The sequence below is a fragment of the Lepidochelys kempii genome, chromosome 21, assembly GCF_965140265.1.
Source record: "Lepidochelys kempii isolate rLepKem1 chromosome 21, rLepKem1.hap2, whole genome shotgun sequence".
NCBI classification, from domain to species: domain Eukaryota; kingdom Metazoa; phylum Chordata; order Testudines; family Cheloniidae; genus Lepidochelys; species Lepidochelys kempii.
In genome coordinates, this window is record NC_133276.1 from 18,580,681 (window position 1) to 18,604,024 (window position 23,344).

The 23,344-nt window shown below is 45.0% G+C and overlaps 1 protein-coding gene across 6 annotated transcripts in view; it reads left to right on the plus strand.

Annotated features, from left to right (window-relative positions):
* The window catches only part of IPO9 (importin 9), a 204,263-nt gene that overhangs the window by 28,126 nt on the left and 152,793 nt on the right, over positions 1–23,344 (plus strand). For 5 of the 6 annotated variants that reach the window (XM_073320215.1, XM_073320210.1, XM_073320212.1 and 2 more), the window contains exon 3: positions 22,197–22,283. The exons of the other annotated variant lie outside the window; for it this stretch is intronic. In XM_073320215.1, coding sequence (XP_073176316.1) covers positions 22,197–22,283 — 87 coding nt within the window. The remainder of the gene's footprint in view (positions 1–22,196; positions 22,284–23,344) is intronic. 6 annotated transcript variants of the gene reach the window in all.

Genomic DNA, 23,344 nt, shown 5'->3' on the forward strand with positions numbered 1-23,344 from the left:
CAACAGTGTAACAGGATTCAAAAAAGAACGAGATAAATTAATGGAGGATAGGTTCATCAGTGGCTATTAGCGAGGATGGGCAAGGATGGTGTCTCTAGCCTCTGCTTGCCAGTTGGCAGCAGGGAATGGATCACTTGATGATTACCTGTTCTGTTCATTCCTTCTGGGGCCCCTGCCATTGGCTGCTGTCAGAAGACAGGATATGGGGCTAGATGGACCTTTTGTTTGACCCAGTATGGCCGTTCTTATTAACATCCTCCCGAGTTACTATCAGAATGTAAAGTGTTGCATCATTCTATATGACATGGCTACATCATTTTTTCCCAAATTCAGAATAGAAATATTTATTGAATACTTCTGCCTTGAAGAATTGCAAATTCAGGCAGCTCGGTGATTAAGATGATATATAGTGCTTAGTTTGCTAGAAGATCAACAGTGTGTTGAAGAGTGAGAAGTGGTGTTGAAGTGGCTGTGGCTAATCACAAGGAATAAAATTGAAGTGCAGATTCTGAATGTCACTTTGGTAGCTAAAGTCTATAAAATATGCTACAAATCTACAGCATCCCTATTCTGTCAGCATTATACCTGGACAAGAATGTCCCATTTCCTTTTAAAGTTTAATATGGTGTGACACAGCTCTGTCCTTGTCTCCGTGGGTCCCGTGTTTCCTGGCGGATTTCGCTAGCCTCAGAGGCTCACTGTGACCCTCTACTTAGCCCTTCTCTCTCTAGAGGCAAGGGTCAGTCTACTGAGCCATTTTCATCATAAGCCAGCGAGGGAGGTGAGGAGAAGCTATCCTCCCTTGCACAGTCTCTGTTGTCTCCCAGTCTCAGTGATTAATCAGGGAGGCAACGGGGGCGGGAGTCCGGGCCCGCCCTCTACTTCGGGCTCCAGCCCAGGGAACCTAATAGTATCAGCTATGGTGACTGATCTTTTAGAAACAGGATGCATACAAATCCCTGGGCTACTTCCCCACAGCAGCCCACACTTCTTCAGGCTCCACTTCACCCTTACCTCAGGGCCTCCTTCCTTGTGTCTGATATGGTGAGTACTACTTAGTTCTTCCAATAGCTTCCTCCTGACACCCACACCCTCACTGACTAATTGGGAGGCTTTTAACTAGTTCCAGCCAGTCGTTGATTGGTTTCAGGTGTCCCAATCAACCTAGCTATTGCCACTGCTTTCTAGAAGGATCTTAATTGGCCCCAGGTATCTTGATTAACCTGGAGCAACTGCCATTTGGTTACCATGGTACCAGGGATTTCTTTAGCCTGGGGCTAACATACCTGTTCCTCACTACTTTACTATATTGCCCCGTCACAATGGACAATACTAATTGTTACAGTTCAGGTCAGCTACACCGATATTCTTCCTCCGTAATCCTTTGAGGGAGCCCTCTTGTTGCTCCCAGCTCCTCAGCTGTCATGTCTCTTGCGTGGAGACCTGCGTTTCTCTCCCTCCTGACCAGGGTTTTCCAGGCTGTCCAGTTCCTTCCTTCAGTGAGTTCCTCAGCAAGTCAGACTGCCTAATGAGTCCTGCTTTACGTGCTCTTCAGAGGCTATAAACAGTGTAATTGCCCATAGGTATAAGTTAGTACACGGCTCTTTCTAAGCAAGCATGCTTTTTCTTAAGGTGACAGCATTACAGAGAAAACATAATAAAAACAATTTAAAAAAAAATACATGCATGCTAATAAGCTTACCAGAGACCACCCCTCATTCAAATAAGGGCTCTGGCAGGTGACAGAGCCTTCAAGCCCCATGAAAGGGGTTTTCCAAGGTTACAGGTTCATAAAGTTCGTTCATGTCTGGCCCATTATTTCACATGGTCCTTTGAAGCTCTGACCCTTCCCAAGGTCTCCCTTATAGAAGTTGCATACAATTCCACAATAATACATAAACTTTATGTTTTTAATACAATGGACTCCAAAGTCTATTTAAACTGAATTCAGAAAGGGTTTTTAATGATAAAACAGGAAATTGCCATATCTCAGAGTCAGCGTTTAGGGCTGGAAGAGACCACCAGATCATCTGTTCGGATCTCCTGTATATCATAGGCCATGAGCACCCTGCATTAAACTCAGCAACTGGAATTAGACCAAAGTATTACATCCCCCAGGAGACTAGACTATTATGTGCTACAGGCAGAGAATAGGAGGCCCCCGTAATGGCAGAGAAATGATTAAATGAGATATACCCAGTAAATCCTGGAAAGTGACCCACATCCACACACTGCAGGGGAAGATCACCATCACCACCCCCGATACACCACACAGGGTCACTGCCAATCTGACCTGGGGGGAAATTACTTCCCAACCCCACAAATGGTGTTCAATCAGACCCTGAGTATGTGAGCAAGAACCAGTTAGCCAAGCACCTGGGAGAGAGGCTACGTGGTGCTATCTCAAAGCCTCGGCCCATCCTTCCTGGTGTCCCATCCCCAATCATAGCCATCCCTGATGGTGATAAAACTACCAAAATACATTGATGGGGGGATAACCGTTCCTGAACTCTGCAGGTGCCTAGTTGAAACTATGAAGCACAAGCTGTAAGAAACAAGACACAGACTGGAAGTGAGCCCATGTGGCCTGCTGCCTACTGTCACAAGCAGCCCCATCATACAAGTGCACTTATAAGTTTGTCCGCTCTTCTAAAATTAAATTGTTTGCCCCCACAACTATTATTTCAGGGGGGGGGAGGGGGATGTCGGCGCGGCAGTTTCTGAACCTCACCTCTCTGATGGTTACAAATCTTCTTACTTCCAGTCTGAATTTGTTCATGGCCAGTTTATATCCATTTGTTCTTGTGCTACATTGTCCTTTAGCTTAGTTAGCTATTCGCCCTCCCTGATGTTTACCCTCACCCCAGTCATATCCCCTCTCAGCCTTTGTTTTGCTAGACTAAACAAGCCAGGCCCTTCCAGTCTCCTCTTATAAGGTAGGCCCTCCAGTCCCCTAATCATCCTTGTAGCTCTTCTCTGAACCGGTTCCAGATTAATTTAATCTTTCTTGAATATGAGTGATCAGAATTGTACACAGTATTCCAAATGAGATCTTACCAATGCCTTGTACAATGGCATTAATATTTTTCTCTCTCTCGCTCTCTCTGATGGAAATGCCTTGCCTAAATTTGCTAGGATCGTATTTGCCTTTTTCATAGCTGGATCCCATTGATGACTCAGTCATCCTGTGATTGACTCCCACACCCAGGTCTCTCTTCCTCTGTTACTTCCACTTGCTGAGCCTCCAGTTTGTAGCAGAAATTCTTATTAGACCCAAAGTACATGACTTTGTGCTACTGAATTTCATCCCATTTCTGTCACTTCAAAGTGTTCAAGGTCATCCACAAGGTCCTGTATAATATTTGATCCTCCTCTGTATTGAAGATGCTTCCCAACATTGTATCGTGCAAATTTTGTTAGTTGTTTGCAGTGGTTTTTGTAGTTGTGTTGGACCCAGGATATTCGAGAGAGAAGGTGGGTGAGGTAATATCTGTTATTAGACCAACTTCTGCTGGTGAAAGAGACAAGTTTTTGAGTTACATAGAGCTCTTTAGGTCTGGGAAAAATACCTGTGTAGTTCAAAAGCTTGTCTCTTTCGTCAACAAAAGTTGATCCAATAAAAGATTATCTCACCCACCTTGTGTCTCAAATTTAATTAGCGCACACCTACTTTTTGTGCCAAAGTCATTAATAAAAATATTGAATAAGATTGGTCCCAAGACTGATCTTTGAGGAACTCCACTAGTAACCTCCCTTCAGTCTGATACTTCGCCTTTCAGCACAACCTGTTGCCTTCTGCCCTTTAGCCAGTTCCTTATCCACCTTACAGTGCTTGTACCGATTCCCATTTTACCTAATTTAACAATTTTCCGTGGGGTGCTGTGTCAGATACCTTATTAAAGTCCAAGTGTATTTGATCTACTGCATTTCCCTTATCTAAAAAGTAGTTATTGTCTCGAAGAAGAAAATCAGGTTAGCCTGGCATGATCTGCCTGTGATGAATATCATAGAATATCATAGAATATCAGGGTTGGAAGGGACCCCAGAAGGTCATCTAGTCCAACCCCCTGCTCAAAGCAGGACCAATCCCCAACTAAATCATCCCAGCCAGCGCTTTGTCAAGCCTGACCTTAAAAACCTCTAAGGAAGGAGATTCTACCACCTCCCTAGGTAACACATTCCAGTGTTTCACAACCCTCATAGTGAAAAAGTTTTTCCTAATATCCAATCTAAACCTCCCCCACTGCAACTTAAGACCATTACTCCTCGTTCTGTCATCTGCTACCATTGAGAACAGTCTAGAGCCATCCTCTTTGGAACCCCCTTTCAGGTACTTGAAAGCAGCTATCAAATCCCCCCTCATTCTTCTCTTCTGCAGGCTAAACAATCCCAGCTCCCTCAGCCTCTCCTCATAACTCATGTGTTCCAGTCCCCTAATCATTTTTGTTGCCCTTCACTGGACTCTCTCCAGTTTATCCACATCCTTCTTGTAGTGTGGGGCCCAAAACTGGACACAGTACTCCAGATGAGGCCTCACCAATGTCGAATAGAGGGGAACGATCACGTCCCTCGATCTGCTCGCTATGCCCCTACTTATACATCCCAAAATGCCATTGGCCTTCTTGGCAACAAGGGCACACTGCTGACTCAGATCCAGCTTCTCGTCCACTGTCACCCCTAGGTCCTTTTCCGCAGAACTGCTGCCTAGCCATTCGGTCCCTAGTCTGTAGCTGTGCATTGGGTTCTTCCGTCCTAAGTGCAGGACCCTGCACTTATCCTTATTGAACCTCATCAGATTTCTTTTGGCCCAATCCTCCAATTTGTCTAGGTCCTTCTGTATCCTATCCCTCCCCTCCAGCGTATCTACCACTCCTCCCAGTTTAGTATCATCCGCAAATTTGCCAGAGTGCAATCCACACCATCCTCCAGATCATTTATGAAGATATTGAACAAAACCGGCCCCAGGACCGACCCTTGGGGTACTCCACTTGATACCGGCTGCCAACTAGACATGGAGCCATTGATCACTACCCGTTGAGCCCGACAATCTAGCCAGCTTTCTACCCGCCTTATAGTGCATTCATCCAGCCCATACTTCCTTAACTTGCGGACAAGAATACTGTGGGAGACCATGTCAAAAGCTTTGCTAAAGTCAAGAAACAATACATCCACTGCTTTCCCTTCATCCACAGAACCAGTAATCTCATCATAAAAGGCGATTAGATTACTCAGGCATGACCTTCCCTTGGTGAATCCATGCTGGCTGTTCCTGATCACTTTCCTCTCATGCAAGTGCGTCAGGATTGATTCTTTGAGGACCTGCTCCATGATTTTTCCAGGGACTGAGGTGAGGCTGACTGGCCTGTAGTTCCCAGGATCCTCCTTCTTCCCTTTTTAAAGATGGGCACTACATTAGCCTTTTTCCAGTCATCCGGGACTTCCCCGGTTCGCCACGAGTTTTCAAAGATAATGGCCAATGGCTCTGCAATCACAGCCGCCAATTCCTTCAGCACTCTCGGATGCAACTCGTCCGGCCCCATGGACTTGTGCACGTCCAGCTTTTCTAAATAGTCCCTAACCACCTCTATCTCCACAGAGGGCTGGCCATCTCTTCCCCATTTTGTGATGCCCAGCGCAGCAGTCTGGGAGCTGATCTTGTTAGTGAAAACAGAGGCAAAAAAAGCATTGAGTACCTTAGCTTTTTCCACATCCTCTGTCACTAGGTTGCCTCCCTCCTTCAGTAAGGGGCCCACACATTCCTTGGCTTTCTTCTTGTTGCCAACATACCTGAAGAAACCCTTCTTGGTACTCTTGACATCTCTTGCTAGCTGCAGCTCCAGGTGCGATTTGGCCCTCCTGATATCATTCCTACATGCCCGAGCAATATTTTTATACTCTTCCCTGGTCATATGTCCAACCTTCCACTTCTTGTAAGCTTCTTTTTTATGTTTAAGATCCGCTAGGATTTCACCATTAAGCCAAGCTGGTCGCCTGCCATATTTACTATTCTTTCGACTCATTGGGATGGTTTGTCCCTGTAACCTCAACAGGGATTCCTTGAAATACAGCCAGCTCTCCTGGACTCCTTTCCCCTTCAAGTTAGTCCCCCAGGGGATCCTGGCCATCCGTTCCCTGAGGGAGTCAAAGTCTGCTTTCCTGAAGTCCAGGGTCCGTATCCTGCTGCTTACCTTTCTTCCCTGCGTCAGGATCCTGAACTCAACCAACTCATGGTCACTGCCTCCCAGATTCCCATCCACTTTTGCTTCCCCCACTAATTCTACCCGGTTTGTGAGCAGCAGGTCAAGAAAAGCGCCCCCCTTAGTTGGCTCCTCTAGCACTTGCGCCAGGAAATTGTCCCCTACGCTTTCCAAAAACTTCCTGGATTGTCTATGCACCGCTGTATTGCTCTCCCAGCAGATATCAGGAAAATTAAAGTCACCCATGAGAATCAGGGCATGCGATCTAGTAGCTTCCGTGAGCTGCCGGAAGAAAGCCTCATCTACCTCATCCCCCTGGTCCGGTGGTCTATAGCAGACTCCCACCACTACATCACTCTTGTTGCACACACTTCTAAACTTAATCCAGAGACACTCAGGTTTTTCTGCAGTTTCGTACCGGAGCTCTGAGCAGTCATACTGCTCCCTTACATACAGTGCTACTCCCCCACCTTTTCTGCCCTGCCTGTCCTTCCTGAACAGTTTATAACCATCCATGACAGTACTCCAGTCATGTGAGTTATCCCACCAAGTCTCTGTTGTTCCGATCACGTCATAGTTCCTTGACATCACCAGAACCTCCAGTTCTCCCTGCTTGTTTCCAAGGCTTTGTGCGTTTGTATATAAGCACTTGAGATAACCTGTTGATCGCCCCTCATTCCCAGTATGAGGCAGGAGCCCTCCCCTCACAGACATTCGTGCCTGTACTTCCTCCCGGTATCCCGGTTTCCCACTTACCTCAGGGCTTTGGTCTCCTTCCCCCGGTGAACCTAGTTTAAAGCCCTCCTCACTAGGTTAGCCAGCCTGCTGGCAAAGATGCTCTTCCCTCTCTTCGTAAGATGGAGCCCGTCTCTGCCCAGGACTCCTCCTTCATGGAACACCATCCCATGGTCAAAGAAACCAAAGCCTTCTCTCCGACACCACCTGCGTAGCCATTCGTTGACTTCCACGATTCGACGCTCCCTACCTAGGCCTTTTCCTTCCACGGGGAGGATGGACGAGAACACCACTTGCGCCTCCAACTCCTTTATCCTTCTTCCTACAGCCACATAGTCCGCAGTGATCTGCTCAAGGTCATTCTTGGCAGTATCATTGGTGCCCACGTGGAGAAGCAGGAAGGGGTAGCAATCCGAGGGCTTGATGAGTCTCGGCAGTCTCTCCGTCACATCGCGAATCTTAGCCCCTGGCAAGCAGCAGGCTTCTCGGTTTTCCCGGTCAGGGCGGCAGATAGATGACTCAGTCCCCCGGAGGAGAGAGTCCCCGACCACCTCCACCCGCCTTCTCCTCTTGGGAGTGGTGGTCGTGGAACTCCCAACCTCAGGACATAGCATCTCATGCCTTCCAACCAGCGGAGTCTCCTTCTGCTTTCTCGCCCCAGACATATCATCTGATCCGCTCTCCGCAATGATACCTGTGGAGAGAACATGAAAGCGGTTAGTTACCTGTGTCTGTGTTACTGGAACCCGGACATTCCGCTTACCTCTTCTGGAGGTAACATGTTGCCAAGCTTCTTCACTGGCCTCTTGGCTCCTCTGTGCAACCTGCTCTATATCTGTAGAGCTTTGTGCCCCTAGAAGCCTATCCTGAGTTTTGTCCAGAAAATTCTCAGTTTCTCGTATGCAACGCAGGGTTGTTATCTGTTGCTCCAGATCTTCAATCTTCTCTTCCAATATGGAGACCAGCTTGCACTTTGTACAGACAAAGTTGCTTCTGTCCTGTGGAAGAAAGACAAACATGGCACATCCAGTGCAGGTCACAACAGCTGAACCCCCCCCCCCCTTCCATATCACCTTCCTACTACGAGCTTCCTCAGAGCAGTTTGCAAGACGTAAGCCTCACTGGGCTCACTCCAGGCGAACTCCCAGGCAAACTCCTGCTGTGAGCTGCTCTGCTGTCCGCCACTGCTCAGCTGGTTCGCCGCCGTTCAGCTGGTTCGTGAAGCTCTGGCTATTTTTAAACAGCCAGGCTTCCCTGTCGCAAACAGACAGACACCCTACTGCCCGCCCCCTGCAGGCTAGCAGCCAATCTAACACTCACTCAGGCTCTCACACTGCCCCCCCCAGGAAACGCACGCTCGGATACTTCCTCAGCAAGCAAACAAACGCATGCTCGGATACTTACCAGTCCCAGGCAAACTCCTGCTGTGAGCTGCTCTGCTGTCCCCGCTGCTCAGCTGGTTCGCCGCCGCTCAGCTGGTTCGCGAAGCTCTGGCTATTTACATAAAACCCATGTTGCATTACATCCGCTTTACCATTTACCTCTATTTAATTTAATTGTTTTCTTCCTTCACAATTTGTTCTAAAGCCTTGCAAATTACTGAGGTCATACTCACAGGTCTGCAATTGCCCAGATCACTTTTTATTCCCTAAATATAGGTATGACATTAGCTACTCTCCAGTCATACAGTACTTCCTCGACCCTTATGGCCTTCCATCCCCTCAACTTAACTAGTGGCCATGCCCTGGGGTCTCCAACAGCCTAATTAAAAATCATTGCTACCAGACGAGCAAACTCACGTGCGAGCCAAAGTTTTTCTTGTATCTCAGCAGTGATCATTTTCTTTTCTGGACACTGATTTCCATCAGGCATTCGGCCTTCATGCACATGTTCCATATTTTCATCCTTTTTGAAAGCTACGGCAAAGTATTCATTTCATTTTTGGGTCATACCTAGATTAAAGATAATTTCCTTCCCAGTCAGACTGCATAGTGGCCCATCTTTCCTTATTCCTTTTATTTATATAACTAAAAAACCTCTTTATTTTTATTTCCTTGTTGAAAGCTAATTTAGCTTGACTGCTAGCAGTTTCCACTTGAAACATGCATTTTCTAATCTCCATGATGCAGCTTTTTTTGATCAGCTCCTTTTTCCATTCCCTATAGGTTGTCTGTTTGCTCTTAATAACCTTTTTGTGGAGGCTAATCATCAAGCTGAGTCGGGATCCTTTCCCTGCAGGTTGTCGTTCCCCCCCGCCCCGCTTGGTGTGACCCATGGTGCCTGGGGAGTCCTCACGGAAAATACCAAGGGCAGGGCAAGGCTGCAAAAGGGAGAGCAGATTCTCCCAAAGACTGGTGGCTATCACTGAAGTTAAACTCTTCAATCAGTCACAAACTAGCAAATCTCCCCAGCCTTGCACCCCAGAAATGGACTGTCTTACACTACACAAGACCTTCTCTTGAACAATGTAAGCTCATTAATTAGTTCACTGCTTCGTCAAAGGATAGTGGACATGCACCAGCCTTTGTAATCTGAGCAGATTCCCCAAGCATTTTAGACAAACTCACTGGTAAGGATAAAATATTAAAGTAAGTTTCTTAAGTACAGAAAGATAAATTTTAAGTGATTATAAGTAGTAGTTACCTAAGAAAATAACAAGTAAACATGCATTCTAAATCCTAAACTTTCAGACTAAGCAAGATTTGAATCAAATAGCTTTTCTCGCCCCATTGCATATTGAATGCAGGTTCCAGTTCTTAATATGCAGCTGAATTTCCTTCTCTGCCTGGGACCAGTCTCCTCAGTTCAAAGTTTTTATCTTCCCAGCGTTCTCGTTGTCTTCAGCATAGGCGGGGAAAGAGAGAGGTGGTCTCATGAAGTCCCACCTTGGGGGGTGGGATAGCTCAGTGGTTTGAGCATTGGCCTGCTAAACCCAGGGTTGTCAGTTCAATCCTTGAGGGGGCCGTTTAGTTGATCTGGGGCAAAAAATGGGGATTGGTCCTGCTTTGAGCAGGGGGTTGGACTAGATGATCTCCTGAGGTCCCTTCCAACCCTGATATTCTGTGATTCTGTGAAACTGTGTTTCTGATCACCGCACTGGTTATCCAGAAGCACATGCACGCGCACACACGAAAAGGAATCTCACAGCCCCCTTTATTGCATTTCCAGTTCTCTGGCTCCCAGTCAGCACCTAGGTCCAGTACAGTGAGAAGTTATTTTAAAACTCTGCTCACATATACAAAATGTTCTTCTGACCCCAAAGGGTCAGCCACATTACGAGGTCATTATAAGTTTGGATCTTACCCAAAATACCACGCTGCCAGCCAATCCTTTAGCATCTAAAACTAAAGGTTTATTATAAAGAAAAAAGAGAGACAAGAAGAGAGTTGTTAAATGGTAAAGCAGTCACATACATATAAAGACTTCAAAGTCCGTATCAGTTCTTAGCAGTATTTGAGAGTTTGCTGGCTTGAAAGTCCCTCTGAAACACACCCACAGTTTGGATGAGTCATTCAGTCCTTTTTTCAGAGCTTCAGTTTGTAGAAAAGTTATTCCAGAGGTAAGAATCAGGACTGAAGACAAAATGGAGATGATGCAGCTGCCCTTTATAGTCCTTTTGCCATGTGTCTGGTACTTCCTTTGTCTGAAACACAGACTCATAGTACATGGCATTGAAAGGCCTTAAAAGTTCTCTCCATAGGCATGCCCCCGCATGCCTTGCTGAGTCATAAGGTATAGTCCATGGCTCCTTTCAATGGGCTCATTGTACAGCTGATGTCCCTTGATGGGCCAGCAAGGAGGCCCAGCGCTGATGCTGTTCTGTCTAGGGGTGTCACCCAGAGACACAGCAGCAGTTTGGAAATACAGATATATCCTACATATCTGTAACTCATAATACAAAGGTGATCCAAACATATAAACAAGATGACCATACTTTGCAAATCGTAACATTTTCACTGACACCTTTCACAGCATATCTGGCCAGATTCCTTGCAATTTTACAATGAGATCAATGATAACATAAAGTGTCCCCCAGATTCCATACAGCATCACACTTGGGATGCAAATTTCAGATAGTTTTTTTTTTTTGTAGTTGATTTTAAGAAAGTGCAAGCTTTGTTCACTTTTAAGTTTTTGAGCTCTTCAGTTCAGCTGACTTCTTTAACTAATTCACTTAAACTCTCAAAGTCTGCCCTTTAGAAATAAAAAATCAGAGTTGACCTGGTTTAATTATCCTTTCATTTAATTTAAACCAATTCAACTCGTGATCACTCGATCCAAGGTTATTTCCTATGACCAGCTGTTCTACGACGTGCTCACTACTTACAAAAAAAAAAGTCTAAAATTGCATCGCCTCTTGTTGGTTATGGTGATGCTAATTCTAATACAAATATTTTACTACTTTAGTGGTTTTCATTTTACAAATACCATTTTCATACTGGGTGGCAAGAAAACCGGAAAATTGTAGTTGGGAGAGGTATAACGGGAGGAGAAAGGAAATGGAAATCTTCCCTCTGCCACAAAATATTCTTGGTTGCGTGACATCCTTTTGTATTAGTGCCTTTTAATCTCTAAGCATTTTACAACAAAATAAAACACCAAAATCTTATTTTCATGTGTGGCTTCCTTGGTATTTTTAATAATCATAAATAATCCAGTGGAATAATTTTGTCACTTGTAATCCTGAAACAGTAAGAAGTTATTAGATTTAGAATTAGACTTTATAGAGGTTCAGGCTGACAATGTTCTGTTTAACTTGTTTGTTTGTATTGTGGTAGCACCTGGCTCCAGTCCCACTGTAATAGGTACGAAGGTAAAATTGTGTTGTGCACTGAATAACTGAACTCTTAAGTTTCAGAGTAGCAGCCGAGTTAGTCTGTATTCGCAAAAAGAAAAGGAGTACTTGTGGCACCTTAGAGACTAACGTCCGATGAAGTGAGTTGTAGCTCACGAAAGGTTATGTTCAAATAAATTTGTTAGTCTCTAAGGTGCCACATGAACTCTTAAGGTACTAGGACATAAAAGGCAGCTGTATGCTACAAACAGATTGTGGATGTATCTGCATCCTGTATCTGTTTGTACCATGGCTTTCAATTTGTGGCAATTGTTCACTTACAGGGACATGTTAAATAGCCAGGTGTATTGAAAAGTTCTAATTCTCTGGCCAAAATGTCTTGTTTTCCGTAGATTGACTGTCCTAGATTTACCCCCTATGGATAACTTCGCTTTTAAGTAAATGAACTTAATTAGCCTGTGGATGGTTAACTACTACTTTGGCCTAGGTCAGTAGTTGATGAAAAGTATATCCTTATGGCTGTTCCAGAGATCTCTGTGAAATGGATTGGTGATCTTAGTCCAGAGCATAGTGGACAAGTATTAATATTTCCCAAAAACACCATTGCATTTAACACACTTGACAATCTAAGTGTAGGCCTAGAGACTAGTCCTCTTGATCGATTACGTCTTCCTTTCTGATCAGGGTGGCATGCTGGCAGGGTGGCACATAGGAGCTCTGTTTTCTGAACTGTACCAGTACTGTGGGAAGGACTTGTCTCCAAAGCTGCAAATCTAGAACTTGTTCACTTAATTTTTTTAATATAAAAGATATGCTGTAACAGTGACCTTCTCACATCTCTAAAGTATTCTGAGGGATCAGTACAATAGGTATGTGAGGTTCTGTGCCTCTCGCAACTATCTCTGTTCTCCCAAAAAAGTTCTGGAATTCCAAATGGTTTGGATCCTAGCTTCCTGAGAATCCCTTTCAATTAAGATCAGATGGATTGCTATTGATAACATTCCACGGGTGAGAGTTCTGGAGGCTGGGTGTTATCTGTTCATAGCCCTCCACCTAGGGTAAGTCCAGGGTTAGTGGGACTTGAAATTGACCTATGTTAAAGAACCCTGCGCTTGAGTGTCTATATTTATATTTTAACCCTACTTTAAGACTTTTCTAATCTGTGCTTGAACCTAGGGGTCTGATGTCCACAGTGCAGTGCGCAGACCTGAGTCATATCCCAGAGTTTCTAGCACCCTCCTCTACTGAAATGTGGCCACTCAAGCCCTAGGACCGTGGTGCGCTTTGGGAAAACTTACTGCCTGCCCAGTACATTACAGGAAGTTTGAACAGCCTGCCAAGCAGTCATTTTGGTCTGTGCACTCCCAACTGCTGGAGTCAGCAACTTGAAGTGTCTTTTCACTAACTTCTCTTGCTTGTGCTTTCAGTCCTGTGTCAGGAAACTGGCAGGGCATCAGTGAGGAACTGGTGGACATTTTGCTAGCATTTTCTGACCCACCATAGGTACGTGATAGATTTTCTGATGGAGCTGGAGGAGTGTCCTGGTGCCTGCTGCTCAGTATAGTTGACATAGCTGCTGCTGCCCCCCACAAAGACTGCTGCTTCTGGCTCAGGGCCACAAGCACAGACTGGTGGGACCATGTCATTATGCAGACCTGGATGACAAGCAGTGGGTCTAGAACTTTTGCATGAAAAAAGCCACACTTCTGGAGCTTTGTGAGCAGATTGCCTCCACCGTAAAAAGACACATCTTCACCGGTCCAGAAACAGCTTGCTGTAACTGTCTGGAAACTGGCTACCCCGATCTGCTACAGGTCAATTGCCAGCGAGTGTGGGGTTGGAAAGTTGTATGTGGGTAAAGTGGTGATGGAGGTAACTGAGACAATCAGGCGAGTGGTTTTGCCCAGTGTGGCAAGCATTAGATATTCTGGAGGTAATTGCTGGCTTTGAGACAATGGGGTTTCCTAACTGCCAGGCCCATTAATGGGACTCATTTGCCTTCCTCAAGGAGTACATAAATGGCCACAGCAAACAACCAGTGCAGATTTATGAATGTCAAGGTGGGCTGTATTGGATCAGCTCACAAAACTAGAGCTGTGTTGCTGCCTAAGAGTCTACGTTCATTGATAGAATTGGGACATTATTCCCACCAACGGAGATTGACATAAATGGTGTTGCAGTCTCCATGGTTGTTCTGGGGGACCCCGTGTTCCTCCTTTTGCCTTGGGTTACGAAGTCATAGCCTGATTTCAGAGGCCCTGGCAAAAGACAGTTTAATTATATTCTTAGCAGGTAGCATGATGGTTGAAAATGCTTTTGACAAATTAAAATCACATTGGAGGTGTCTACAAGCCCATTTGGATGTCAGTGTCATCAGTGCTGTATGCATTACTGTGGCCTGCTGTGGTCTTCACAACCTTTGTGAAGCCAGAGGTGAGCCCTTTCCCCCTGACTGGACCTACGGCAGCGAGGGGATGCTGGATCGGTACCCTCGGCCAGCAAGTGCAGCTGTCGCTGCTGGAGCTGGCTGCATCTGGACAGCAGAAGTCAGGAATGCTTCGTGTGCTCACATGATAGACTTGCATGGCCCAGTGGAAGAGGAGCAGTAGTACCTGTAGGAATGTGCTTGTTGGAGGAAAAGTGGCTTATTTTTTGCGGGGGGTGGGCTTTTGATTGACATGCAATGTAAGTCTGAATGACATGATGATGAATAATGAATTTGGTTTGGGGGGGGAAGAATGGGTCTACAGATGGAATTTAGTGAAATGTGAATTGATGTACCTAGCTAAATAGAAGAATACCATTTGCTTACTAATGCTTAATTGCTCCTGAACATGTGTTTAGCTTTATCTCAAATCATGACTGATAATGTGATGCAGAGATAACAATAAAATTTATTGAAAACATAACATGCTTTATTTGTAAACATGTCTTAAAATAAAACACTCAGTGTTGGACAAGCCAGTGCCATTACACCCCCCACCCCCAAAGCATGATATAGTTAAAATATGATACAATCTCCCTACCACTACATGTCCCCTGGCCTCACGTTCTCCTTTCCCTTCTTTACACATTTTCCCCTCACTTACCAGCGGCAGGTGGTGGTGGTGATGGAGCTTCCACTGGAGAGGGGTTGAAGAAGGCAGGCTGCATGGGGTTTAGTTGCCCTACCCAGCCACTCATAAGTCCTGAATGCATGGGCCATCCCAACAGAGTTGTCCAAGCTACTACTGGATGGGGGGTATGTTGCAGCTTGATCGTGCCATGTCGTTGGGGAGGCAGCCAGAGATGGTACTCTTGCTGCCATTATGGACAGGAATTGCAAAAACTGTTCTCTGTTGAGCTCTGTCCTCTTCCCTTAGCTGCTGTTCCTGTGCCAGGAACTGCTTTGCAAGTGCCTGCTCCCTCTCTGAAACGCTGTCCTCCACCTGGACGGCAAGACTCCGCCTTTCCTCCTTCCTGTCAGCATGCCATTGTTCCAGTCTTTCATCCCTCTTCTGCTGCTGCAGGACCTGCTGGTCTGCTGTCAAGAACATTGACCATAACTTCATCACAGAAATGCTTAATTTTGGAATGTCTGAGGCCAGGGATCGAGTTCCTGAAGAACAGTAGGCAGTATAGCTTGAGGGTCCTGAAAGAGGACAAGAAACAGAGTTATTGTCTAAATTAGTTCATTTTTTGTGGAAAAAAACTAGAAGCACAATTTTCTGTGAAATCTCCAGGACATAAAATGTAAGATTTCTAGAGTGAACTGATACATTGTGAAGGGCATGATTCAGTCCTCATACTGTTTCCGGATACAGCCTTGTTAATCTGTTACAGAAGTGCAGAGACAATGGTAAGTTAAAAATTATAACCTTTTTTCCTGGTTTCAGAGTAACAGCCATGTTCGTCTGTATTCGCAAAAAGGTAAGGAGTATTTGTGGCACCTTAGAGACTAACCAATTTATGACTAGCAAGAGATGTCAAGAGTAACAAGAAGGGTTTCTTCAGGTATGTTGGCAACAAGAAGAAAGCCAAGGAAAGTGTGGGCCCCTTAATGAAGGAGGGAGGCAACCTAGTGACAGAGGATGTGGAAAAAGCGAATGTACTCAGTGCTTTTTTTGCCTCTGTCTTCACGAACAAGGTCAGCTCCCAGACTGCTGCGCTGGGCATCACAAAATGGGGAAGAGATGGCCAGCCCTCTGTGGAGATAGAGGTGGTTAGGGACTATTTAGAAAAGCTGGACGTGCACAAGTCCATGGGGCCGGACAAGTTGCATCCGAGAGTGCTGAAGGAATTGGTGGCTGTGATTGCATAGCCATTGGCCATTATCTTTGAAAACTCGTGGCGAACCGGGGAAGTCCCGGATGACTGGAAAAAAGCTAATGTAGTGCCAATCTTTAAAAAAAGGGAAGGAGGAGGATCCTGGGAACTACAGGCCAGTCAGCCTCACCTCAGTCCCTGGAAAAATCATGGAGCAGGTCCTCAAAGAATCAATCCTGACGCACTTGCATGAGAGGAAAGTGATCAGGAACAGCCAGCATGGATTCACCAAGGGAAGGTCATGCCTGACTAATCTAATCGCCTTTTATGATGAGATTACTGGTTCTGTGGATGAAGGGAAAGCAGTGGATGTATCGTTTCTTGACTTTAGCAAAGCTTTTGACATGGTCTCCCACAGTATTCTTGTCAGCAAGTTAAGGAAGTACTGGCTGGATGAATGCACTATAAGGTGGGTAGAAAGCTGGCTAGATTGTCGGGCTCAACGGGTAGTGATCAATGGCTCCATGTCTAGTTGGCAGCCGGTGTCAAGTGGAGTGCCCCAGGGGTCGGTCCTGCGGCCTGTTTTGTTCAATATCTTCATAAATGATCTGGAGGATGGTGTAGATTGCACTCCCAGCAAATTTGCGGATGATACTAAACTAGCAGGAGTGGTAGATACGCTGGAGGGGAGGGACAGGATACAGAGGGATCTAGACAAATTGGAGGATTGGGCCAAAAGAAATCTGATGAGGTTCAATAAGGATAAGTGCAGGGTCCTGCACTTAGGACAGAAGAATCCAATGCACCGCTACAGACTAGGGGCCGAATGGCTAGGCAGCAGTTCTGCGGAAAAGGACCTAGGGGTGACAGTGGATGAGAAGCTGGATCTGAGTCAGCAGCGTGCCCTTGTTGCCAAGAAGGCCAATGGCATTTTGGGATGTATAAGGTAGGGGTATAGCGAGCAGATCGAGGGACGTGATCGTTCCCCTCTATTCGACATTGGTGAGGCCTCATCTGGAGTACTGTGTCCAGTTTTGGGCCCCACACTACAAGAAGGATGTGGATAAATTGGAGAGAGTCCAGCGAAGGGCAACAAAAATGATTAGGGGACTGGAACACATGAGTTATGAGGACAGGCTGAGGGAGCTGGGATTGTTTAGTCTGCAGAAGAGAAGAATGAGGGGGGATTTGATAGCTGCTTTCAAGTACCTGAAAGGGGGTTCCAAAGAGGATGGCTCTAGACTGTTCTCAATGGTAGCAGATGACAGAACGAGGAGTAATGGTCTCAAGTTGCAGTGGGGGAGGTTTAGATTGGATATTAGGAAAAACTTTTTCACTAAGAGGGTGGTGAAACACTGGAATGCGTTACCTAGGGCGGTGGTAGAATCTCCTTCCTTAGAGGTTTTTAAGGTCAGGCTTGAGAAAGCCCTGGCTGGGATGATTTAACTGGGAATTGGTCCTGCTTCAAGCAGGGGGTTGGACTAGATGACCTTCTGGGGTCCCTTCCAACCCTGATATTCTATGATTCTATGATTTGAGTATAAGCTTTCATGAGCTACAGCTCACTTCATCGGATGCATACTGCTGTATGCTGTAGCTCACGAAAGCTTATGCTCAAATAAATTGGTTAGTCTCTAAGGTGCCACAAGTACTCCTTACCTTTTTTCCTGTTTCATAAAAATTTCATATCTAATTGCCATATGGTAGAGGATGTATAGCACCCTTGCTGCAAGAGGCTTTTTCCTCTCATTTCAGGCCTTTCATATTTTGGAAGACGTAACCATTCTTGTGGTGCCCTGTTGGCAGAGGGGGATGTTATTCCAAACTGCTGAAGTATTTAAACATATAGTGACCAAACAGCACATTTGTGAGTCGAGTGGACTAGTTAGCTATACAGAGGGGCATGGAAAATATGCCCTTCCCTGCAGGGTGACTAACTATATGGAGTTCCTCCTTCACAAAATGTTTGCAGCTATCAGCATTCAGGATTGGGTCAGAATCCATGAAGGAATGAACATGATGCTGTTAGCTCACTCATGGCTTACCCTATTATTTCTGCACACAAACACTCTGAAATGTTCAGCTTTCCTACACCCCACACCTGGCACAGTTCTGGGAGAAAACTGACACCCCACTCATACTTTGGAGAAATGATTTTGTGACCCAGAGACACTGTGGATTGCCTCTAACTGAAATGGACTAATTGGAAATAGAAGACTATTTCCCAAACACGTACACTGAGTTCACTGTTTACAGATGGCTCCATAGACCCAGGAGGAGTAATTACAGAATGGCAAATTTTTTATTACTGAAAGGAAAACAAGAATGACCCTAGCAATCATCTTGTGACTTAACTGTTAAAATTATGTTTACAGCTGTTTATGAATGTTTGAAATGCCATGTTGCCATTTTGAACTCCACGTGGTGGGGGTACGCCAAGGCACTGTGATACAATCTGCCATTAAGGTGCCACAAGTACTCGTTTTCTTTTTGCGAATACAGACTAACACGGCTACTACTCTGAAATTTGCCATTAGTGGCGACATGCTGGCCTATCATTTTTGGGGCTTATCATTTTTGCATTGCTTCTTATAGCAGATATCCTTTCCGTTACTGTAATAAACTGTAAATTTGAGTCATACATTTACTGGACTCGGTGGCGGCTTCTGTCTCCCCCTGGTTTTCTGTAAGCTCAGCGAATAGGGGCCAAGCATTTGCTGTTGATCGTGATCCACAGCCTGCTCTTGGACTGGTTTCATTAAGAGTCACTCTGTGCTCCTCACTGAGAGCCTGCTGCTGGCTCTCCTCAGATATTCAGGGCCCAACAGGGACCACCCTGGCTGACCAGGTTGTCATGAAGCACTGTTGTCTCTGTGCTTAGTACAGCATCCAGAACTCCCATCAGTCATCATAAAATGAGAACGTTGTTGACAAGTAGCTGAGGTGCAGTTTTTACTTCTGGTCTTCCGATACTTGCTCTTCAGCATCTTAATGTGCTTGCTGCACTGGTCACCTGTCTGGAAAATCTGCAGAGGTGCCAGCTTTTTAGCTATCTACTAGTATACATGGGCATTCCTGGTGCTTTTCCTGAAATACACAATTTACTTGCCTTGCACCAGAGATTCACCAGAATTTGGCTGTGGTCCTGTAATCATGAAACAGCTCACTTTGCAAAAGGCTTGATTGATTTGCTCTCTCTTGCAAATCCAGGAGATTCTCTGATACTGTGCTTGGAGATTGGTGATTAGAAGAGAATGGGTAAATGCTGACCTGATCTGCTGCTGCTCACCAAGTGGGAGAATGGCTTCCATTTTAATAGAATGGATTGCAGATTGTTGGGATAGAGAGAACTAATGAAGTTGTCGCATGGAATTGTGGGATACTTCTCATGGACTCCGAGGACCTGAGTGAAGCTGGGTTGCGTCTATACTGCAAAGCAACAGGGCTCGGACCTTGTGTCCTGGCTTGACCCGTGCTCTGACCCTCCAGCGCTGCAAGGTCCTGGGACCCTGGGTTTGAGCCCCCAGTTAGCACAATTGCAGTGTAGATGCAAGGGGGGAGGGGAATTAGGCTTGAGCCAAGCTCAAGGACAGGCTTATGTTGCAGTGTAGACATACCCCATGTCATTCACTTTCCCTGTTGGTTTAACAAAGGCAGAGGATAGAGTGAAAGTCTGTCTAGTGTGGTGCTTATCAACAAGTGTATTGTATTTTAGCAGCTTAACACAAAAACTGATTACATTTTTATCAATATCATCCTCTTACCTAAATTCTACTAGATACCTAATAGAATTGACGTTTTCCTGTTTTTGGTTTAATAAAAATCAGCAATGTCCTTTTAAAAAAAAAAATTGGAGGTGTGGCAAACACACGGACTAAAAGGAAATTTGTGGGTAATATAACATGTCCTAGAAGCTTAGTTAAAAATACATCTTCTGGTTTGTATGTAGTGTAGTTGTAGCCATGTTGGTCCCAGGATATTAGAGAAGCAAGGTGGGTGAGGTAATACCTTTTATTGGACCAACTTCTGTTGATAAGAGAGAGACGCTTTCGAGCCACAAAGAAGAGGTGGTCTTCAGGTCTGGGAAAGGTACTCAGAGTGTCACAGCTAAATGCAAGGTGGAAGAGATTGCTTAGCATAAATAGTTAGCACGTACTATGAATTTAAGCTCCCAGGCTCATCTTTTGGAAGAGTTGTGCAGGTTTCCTATGAGGATGAAGCGTTACAAAGGGACCTCACAAAAGTGGGTGACTGGACAACAAAATGGCAGATGAAATTCAATGTTGATAAATGCAAAGTAATGCACATTGAAAAACATAATCCCAACTATACATATAAAATGATGGGGTCTAAATTATCTGTTACCACTCAAGGAAGAGATCTTGGAGTCATTGTGGATAGTTCTCTGAAAACATCCACTCAGTGTGCAGCAGCAGTCAAAAGGGCGAACAGAATGTTGGGAATCCTTAGGAAAGGGATGGATAAGACAGAAATATCATATTGCCTATATATAAATCCATGGTACACCCACATCTTGAATACTGCATGCAGATGTGGTTGCCCTATCTCAAAAAAGATATATTGGAATTGGAAAAGGTACAGAAAATGGCAACAAAAATGATTAGGAGTTATGGAACAGCTTCTGTATGAGGAAAGATAAAGAAAACTGGGACATCTCAGCTTGGAAAAGAGATGACTAAGGGGGAGGGATATGATAGAGGTCTATAAAATCATGACTAGTATGGAGAAATTAAATAAGGAAGTGTTTATTCCTTCTCATAACACAAGAACTAGGGTCACCAAATGAAATTAATAGGCAGGAGGTTTAAAACAAACAAAAGGAAGTATTTCTTCACACAACGCACAGTCAAACTGTGGAACTCTTTGCCAGAGGGTGTTGTGAAGACGAAGACTATAACAGAGTTCAAAAAAGAAAAGGAGTACTTGTGGCACCTTAGAGACTAACCAATTTATTTGAGCATGAGCTTTCGTGAGCTACAGCTGATGAAGTGAGCTGTAGCTCACGAAAGCTCATGCTCAGATAAATTGGTTAGTCTCTAAGGTGCCACAAGTACTCCTTTTCTTTTTGTGAATACAGACTAACACGGCTGTTACTCTGAAAAGAGTTCAAAAAAGAACTAGATAAATTCATGGAGGATAGGTCCATCAATGGCTATTGGTCAGGATGGGCAGGGATGGTGTCCCTAGTCTCTGTTTGCCAGAAGCTGGAAATGGGTGACAGGGAATGGATCACTTGATGATTACCTGTTCTGTTCATTCCCTCTGTCAGCTGGCATTGGCCACTGTCGGAAGACAGGATATTGGGCTAGATGGACCTTTGGTCTGACCCAGTATGGCCGGTCTTATGACCAGATCTGTGTCTGACCAGTCAGTCCTTAAATTCATAACTCTGCTAGACACTAAAAATCATGGATTGAACAGACAGTGGATTTATGGCTTATTGCAACCACCTTTAACCCACAAATCCTCTCTTTTTGTCCTATGACTGCAGAGGTTTTAATAGGCCACTCTACCTTGAATGGTCCCTTAGAGTGTGTGCTAACTACTTATGTTAAACAGTCTGTTCCACCTTGCAATTAGCTGTGTCTTTCAGAGTACTTTTCCCAGACCTGAAGAAGAGCTCTCTGTGGCTTGTCTTTCTCACCAATAGAAGTTGGTTCAATAAAATATATTACCTCACCCACCTTGATCCTCTCATTTGGACATTTCTTGGTAGTTAGTAACCCTCTGGGTAATAGCAAGTGCCAGAGTTCTTTAATTATTGAACCATTATAATTTACAGCGTAGGAAGCCATCTGCTTCTTAACCATCTCTCTTGTCTAGCTAGGTGGAAACCATGGGCCCTGAGAGACGACAACTTATTAGAGGTCTCTGGGAATGTAATATTGAGTTAGGCTTGGCATAGTTTTAATGAACCATCTAATATTGTGCTAGTTTTGGTGATGAGCAGGTTCTCAGATGGGGGTGGGCTTAATAGGAAGCTGGCATCAAACATCTCTAGACTCTTTATAGCATTAGGCATGCTGTCAATGAACAATAACTACACACTCCACTTGTCTCTGCAACAGAGTGTCCTGTTTCTTTCATAAGGAATTTCACATTTTGGCCAGGCCATTTTTAGGAATGAGGCGGGATATTTGTATCAATTCTGAATGTAACCCATTCCTTTAGTTCTGCTTCATGTCCTTTCTCTCCTTTTACAGTTAGCATCTGTAATTTTGAAACAATATGTGGAGACTCACTGGTGTTCTCAGTCAGACAAGTTTAGGCATCCAGAGACCACAGAAAGGGTAAGATTCCTGTTTAATACTGTATTGGTTGCATGTTGCTTGTTTGCTGTAACTGATTTTTATCATTGTGGAAAGCTAAGGTTTCTGGTTGGCTTGTTTTGGGGTGGTGGTTGGTATTGATTTATTAGAGCGAGTAATGCCACCTATTATTTAGGTTGTCTAACACTTCCTGTTATAAGACCTGGTTTTCAGTTGCTTATAATTTTCCCAAACTTTAACTCTTTGGGCTGATTTAAAAAACAACAACAACAAAAAAAACTTCAGCTACATCCATTCAAGTGTTTCTGCTAATGAGGCTGTGAAAAAAGTCTTTCAATGTTTAAATAATTCTGGTGACCTTTTCTCTGAGAAGCACTTAACCCTGCCATGCTTTTGACCTTCTAATTGAAATTTGGCAGAGGGGCAGGCTTTGTGTGCATTTTGCTGTTCCTTTGAAAGTCTGCCCAAAATTGGTAAAGTTATAGACATTTGAAAAATCTCAGTTTGCACATGCTTAGTAGAGGCTTCTTAGAGTTTAGCAGCTAAAATTGCCAAAGACTCGGTCCTCACTGAGCATGCCTGAGTCACTCACGCTGAGTGGCTCCAGTCCAGGGCTACACAGGTGAAGCTGGACATTCCATGTAATAGTTGCTGTGAGCTGGGGTGGAGTCAGGCAGCAGACCTGAGAGCAGGGAGCTTCTCTTCTGTGCTCTCAGCAATTCTCCTGCTGGCATCCAGGCAGCATAGAGGATGAAGCCACCTGAACTCAAGTGCAGAGGGGACAAGAGCCAGACTGGGGGGAGGGTAAGGAGTAGATTGGGACAAGGTGTCTGGAGAGGCATGGAGCTAGTTGGCCTGGGGGACACCATACTGAGATCCGACAAGGAACTGGGTGCAGGGGGGGAGAACTGGGATTGACTTAGCAGGAAGACTGGGAACGAGAGGTGGGGAAGAGACTGACTCAGAAAGGCAACCCCAGAGAGGAGATCGGGACTGGCTAGGCAAGAACACTGGGACTGGGCTGAAGATCCAGGGGTGAGGGAAGATACAGGAATGGAACAATGACGGGTTGGAGGGGGTGG